We start from the raw sequence: 6,073 nt of genomic DNA on the forward strand, positions 1-6,073 counted from the left end.
ATCAAACACAAACTCCACATCCTTCTACAACAACCGTGACAAAGGTAAAGTAATAATACTAAAATCTTTGATAAATCTTCTATAAAAACCTGCATGCCCAATAAAAGAACGAACCTCCCGCACACATGTGGGATATGATAAAGCAACAATCACACTAATCTTAGCTGGATCCACTTCAATACCTTTTTCAGAAACAATATGACCCAAAACTATACCATGCTGGACCATGAAATGACACTTTTCAAAATTCAAAACCAAATTCTTTTCTACACATCTATGCAAAACACAAGACAAACTATCCAAACATGCATCAAATGAAGAACCGTAAGCAGTAAAATCGTCCATAAACACTTCCATGCAATGCTCTAGAAGATCCGCAAAGATACTTACCATGCACCTTTGAAATGTACCTGGGGCATTACACAGTCCAAACGACATCCTTCTATAAGCGAAAGTCCCAAAAGGACATGTAAAAGTGGTCTTCTCTTGATCCTCAGGTGCTATGCAAATCTGAAAATATCCTGAATATCCATCCAAAAAAATAATAATGTGTCTTCCCCGCCAACCTCTCCAACATTTGATCAATAAAGGGTAATGGAAAATGATCCTTCCTTGTTGATTGATTAAGTCTCCTATAATCAATGCACACTCTCCAACTATTTTGTACCCTTGTAGGAATCAATTCATTGCCCTCATTTGCCACCACAGTAATTCCCGATTTCTTAGGCACCACTTGCACCGGACTTACCCACTTGCTGTCCGAAATAGGATAGATAATCCCAGCTTGCAGCAACTTAACAACTTCTTTTTTAACTACATCAAGAATAATTGGGTTAAGTCTCCTTTGTGGTTGTCACACAGGTTTAGCATCTTCTTCCAACAAAATCCTATGTGTACAAATAGAAGAACTAATCCCTGTTAAATCCGCGAGAGTCCACCCAATCGCCTTTTGATTGTGCCTCAAAACATTCAACAATCTCTCCTCCTCTACAGCATCAAGATCTTTAGAAATAATGACTGGTAGTTGTTCATCCTTCCTTAAATAAGCATATTTCAAATGGCTCGGAAGAACTTTCAATTCCAACTTTGGTGGCTGCAAAATAGAAGGAAGTGCTTTTCCAGATTCAACCTTAACTACACAGACTCCCTCACAGTCCTTTGTCTCTGAAGCAGAAACATACTGATCCAAACTGTTACTGCATTCTGTACTCAGATCATCCCCAAATTTATTAAAAAGAGCAGCACATTCCAGCAAGTAACAATCTAACCTATCTTCCAGTTCATCAAATAACTCTATACTCAACAAAGAGTGATCCTCTACTGGATATTTCATAGCATCCAAAATGTTATACTGAACTATAGTTTCACCAAATTCCATTGACAAAGTTCCAGCATGAACATCAATTTTAGTCTTTGCTGTCTTCAAAAATGGTCTTCCCAAAATAATTGGCACATGACTTGATAAGGCATCACCCTCCATATCCAAAACATAGAAATCTGCAGGGAAAATCAATTCCTTAACCTTGACCAACACATCTTCAATCACTCCTACTGGATGAGCAAAACTTCGGTTTGCCAATTGGATCACAACCCCTGTTGGCTGAAGAGGACCAATTCCAAGAGCCTGAAACACTGATTTCGGCATTACATTAATGGATGCCCCAAGATCCACCATAGCATCTTCAAAATAGTTTTCTCCAATTTTACACGGAATAGTAAAAACTTCCGGATCCCTGCATTTTTGTGGCATAGCCTGAAATAATGCAGAAACACTTTCCCCTGCACTAACCAGCTCATCACCCTTAAGCTTCTTCTTATTAACACATAGATCCTTCAGAAATTTTGCGTACTTTGGAATGTGTTTGATTGCTTTCAGTAGAGGGATGTTTACTTCTACTCTACTAAAAATTTTCATCATCTCTTGAAATTCTCTAGACTTTTCAATAACCTTACCCTTCCCAGGTTTTACCAACCTTTGAGGGAATGGTAGCTGAATCTCTGTCTGCTTCTGTTCCACCATTGGAATCTGCACTGCAACGGATTTAGGAATAGAACCAAATTTAATCTGCAAATCTGAATCCAAATCTCCTGAACGCTCAGCTGAATCTTCCTGTTTATTCTCAGAAACATTTTTCCCATTCCGTAGAGTGATAGCACTCACATTTCCTCTTGGATTTGGAATGGTTTGGGAAGGCAGCTGGCTTGAGGTCTGTAACTGAGTTTGTCCCTGTGCAGACACCAATTGACTCACTTGTCTTTCAATGTTCTGTAATGTTGCATCAGTCCTCTGTTGTTGCTGAATTGAATGAGTACACTGCAATGAAAGCTGTTGTTGATGAAGCATCATTTGCTGCATAATCTCTTTCATGTCTTGTACTGAAAAATCAGTTTGGGTTGAGGGAAAAGACTTTTTTTGCTGCTAAAATGATGGACAGGTTGCTGAAACTGCTGAAATGGTTGTATTCTGTTCGGAACTGTGCTATTGTAAAACCCTGGTGGTCTCTGATTTCCTGAAAAATTGTTATTCTGAATTTGTTGTGGAAAAGGCTGCTGAGCAGCTGAAATATTTCCATACCTCATATTTGGATGATCTCTCCATCTTGGATTATAAGTAGGTGACATAGGATCGTACTTAATTGGTTGATTACTTTGCTGATATTGTGGACGATTAGGGAAGACGCTAGCTGCTGCTACAGATTGCTCAGCTGCTGAATTACATCCATCTGATTGCAAACTGGGACAATATTTTCATTGCCTGCACAGGCTCCACAACTTGATGTTGAAATTGATGATTCACTGTCATCTGAGCTGCTGCCAACTCAATTCTATTCAACATTGCCTCTAATCTACTCTCAATTCTACTCTTTCCTGGTTGTAAAATCTGGGCTTCATGAACACCCCTTGCTACCATAGGTCTTGTACCAAATTGCTGGTAATTTGCTGCCATAGTTTCTATCAACTCCCTAGCATCATTAGGTGTCTTATTCACCAAAGCTCCTCCACTAGCAGCATCTATCATGCTCCTATCCATGAGCAATAACCCTTCATAGAAATATTGAATTAACAATTGATCACTTATTTGATGTTGTGGACAGCTTGCGCATAACCTTTTAAATCTTTCCCAATATTCATGAAGTGTTTCACTAGTAGCTTGCTGAATTCCACAAATGCTTTTCCTAATCGATGCTGTTCTAGATGCAGGAAAAAATTTATCCAGAAATACTCTCCTCATATCACTCCAACAAGTAATAGTCCCTGAAGGTAAATAGAATAGCCAGTCTTTAGCTGCATCAGCCAAAGAAAATGGAAATGCTCTCAGTTTAATATCCTCCTCCGAAATTCCTTGAGGTTTCATTGTAGAGCATACCACATGGAATTTCTGCAGGTGTCGATTTGGATCCTCACCTGAATGTCCATGAAATTTAGGCAACAAGTGTATAATACCTAATTTTAATTCAAAATGAACTTCTAACTCAGGACACTCAATGCAAAGAGGTTGATGTGAACCATCAGGAGCTGCCAACTCCCTCAGTGTACTGCCATGACCAAGTACCATTCTTCTTGAAGAATCTGCAGACATAGAGCTAGAAATAGAAGACTATCCTTTCCGAGCTCTATGTAATATATGGAAACTCCTTTCAATTTCTGGATCAAGCTGAACCAAATCTTGTTTGTTTTTCCTGGCCATCAATTGTGCTCTACTCTATCAACTGAAACATCAGATAACAAAATACTAGAGAGTAGATATCAAACTAAGAATTAACAACCACCATTTGGTCCCCGACAACGGCGCCAAATTTGATAACCAAAATTAGTGTCGTTAAAATCTTGGTTTCAAATGTTAACTAAAGTCTCTTTCAACCTAAATTGGTAAGTAGACTCCAAGATCGATTCGCAAAGACTTCACAGTGCTATTAATTCATTAATCTGATTTATTTCACAGCTACTATGGAATTTTTCTTGATAATGCAAAACCAATTTGACTAGAAATTCCTACCGCATTTAAGTTTCCACGATCAACATTCTTTTAAGATGAATGATTATTAAAACCAAATTCTGGAAGCATCTACTTAACCAAAAACATTACTTATAAAATTCTGCTTAAAACTGAAATTGAATCTGACGGATTAAAACCAGAAGAAACAGATTTAAATCACATAGTAATTACAAAACTCTAATTCAAAGTCAAATGGAACCAAGAGTGGAAGTTTTGCATCTAAGATCAGATTATTACCTACAACCAAAGGCAAGGATAGGATGATCTACGATATTAAATCACAATGACGCAAATGAAACTAACAGAAAATTCTTACGAAGAAAGGAATCGAATTAAATCTGAAGAAAAGAAATAGAGTATAGATCTAATGAGCTGGGATCCCCCAAGCACTCACAAAGCTAGAACACATACAACCAAACTCTGATCAAGTATTCTGATCCAGATCTGGAATGTAACTAACTCAGCCCTTCCAACTCCAGATCTGGAAAACGAGTCTCAGTGGATCTGCATCTCCTCTTCCGGATCAGTGGCGATTGGAGAAAAGTTATTGAAGATGAGCTCCAATGTACACTCCGTTCTCCCGTTCCTTCTTTTCCAGAGAAAAATCGCCCACCCCCTTTCTGCAGCTTCCCTCTCTAATTTATAGTATTTCCGGAACTTAGATTTCTTGTACGGCCCAGATTCTCCAAAGCTCGAATCCCATGGTCCAGAAACTCCACAGCTTGAATCTGAATGAAAACCTCCTCTTCAATATTCTACAAAGATTAATTAAAATTTGTCAACAAAATACCCCGTATTTGCATTTCCATATCATAATTCCAAATAACAACTAGAATTATTAAACATAATGAAAATGCACTTAAAACTTGATGAAAGAATAAGATTCCGAAGAAAACAACTAAAAATGATTAACCACAAATAAACTCTATCAATCTCCCCACATCATGTTCATTGTCAGTCTTCTCAAGTATACGCTGGAGGAACTCAGGAGAATTCTTGCTAATATATTTAGCATCCATGAAACGCAGTCCTCTGGTAACATGAAGGTAGTCAAGGAGAGCATTTTGAGCATCAATTCGTCCAGGGTGAGTGATTCTCTGTCCAGTAGAAGCATTAGGAAATGGTTCTGCGTGCAAGTCGGAAGCAGTCAGAGCAACTCGAGTGCCAGAAAAGAAACGATCTTGCCGCTGATTTAGAGGGGTCTTGAAAATCAAGGTGTTTCTAGTGGCGAACAGTAAGGTTCTGTGACAAAGCCATGCACTTCCGTGATCAGACAATGGGGGTTTTCGCTGATTGGAACCGCTACAGAGGAATTTTGCACTAATAAACAAGGAAGGAAGAGAAGACCCAGAGAAAAAGTAACGTTCAGCATTTTTCAAATCACTAGTTCCATTCATAGGAGAACTAACAGAAATACTGGGAAGAATCAGAGACGCAATCGATATGGAGAAATTTTTGGAAAAACGATTGCCCCGAATCAATAAGAGAACGGTCATGACTCGTTCATCTAAGCTCGACGATCGCCACTGGTTAACCGGAGGTGATATATATATGTGCAGTGAATACCACCCCAAGATTGCAGTAGGATTTGCTGCGTACCTAAAATTGCAGAGTTTCAGGCTGTTCTGGCTTCTCCTACGGGGGAAAGACGAGTTCTTTGGAGTTGATCTGGCAAATATGAGAGGGGGAGAAAGAGAGTACAACTTGGGGCTTTTGCTGAAACCCTAGATTTGTTGTTCTCCGGAGAGACAACATCTTTTGGATTGGGCGCGCGATCAAGATCGGGAAAATATGACTTTGGGTTTTTGCTAGAACCCTAGAATTGGTTCGTCTCAGGGGAGAGAGACACAGTTCATTTGGGTTGGGCTGCGCACTAAATTTATATTTTATCAACTTAAAGGATCTTTTTGTTAAAAAGTAGGATATATTTGTTCCCTTTTTTGTTAACACGAAGGAAAATTAACCTCTTTACATATGACAAACTTATATAATTGAGCAGGGGCTACATTTTCAGAGAACTTAACATGTTTAACTTTAGTTTTCTAATTTACTCTTTTCTATGTGATGATCTCAATA

General features: G+C 38.6%; 1 protein-coding gene across 1 annotated transcript; it reads right to left on the minus strand.

Annotated features, from left to right (window-relative positions):
- Nucleotides 1-853: 853 nt before the first annotated feature.
- LOC122033821 lies at nucleotides 854-2,368 on the minus strand. The gene has a single exon (XM_042592985.1). The coding sequence runs from the start codon at nucleotides 2,366-2,368 to the stop codon at nucleotides 854-856; it is 1,515 nt and encodes a 504-aa protein (XP_042448919.1).
- Nucleotides 2,369-6,073: the final 3,705 nt, after the last annotated feature.

The sequence above is a fragment of the Zingiber officinale genome, chromosome 11B, assembly GCF_018446385.1.
Source record: "Zingiber officinale cultivar Zhangliang chromosome 11B, Zo_v1.1, whole genome shotgun sequence".
In the NCBI taxonomy this organism is placed as follows: Eukaryota; Viridiplantae; Streptophyta; class Magnoliopsida; order Zingiberales; family Zingiberaceae; genus Zingiber; species Zingiber officinale.

What these genes read in the sequence shown, in the direction of transcription:
- LOC122033821 (XM_042592985.1), bottom strand. Translation starts at nt 2,368, where the DNA reads ATGAAAGAGATTATGCAGCAAATGATGCTTCATCAACAACAGCTTTCA.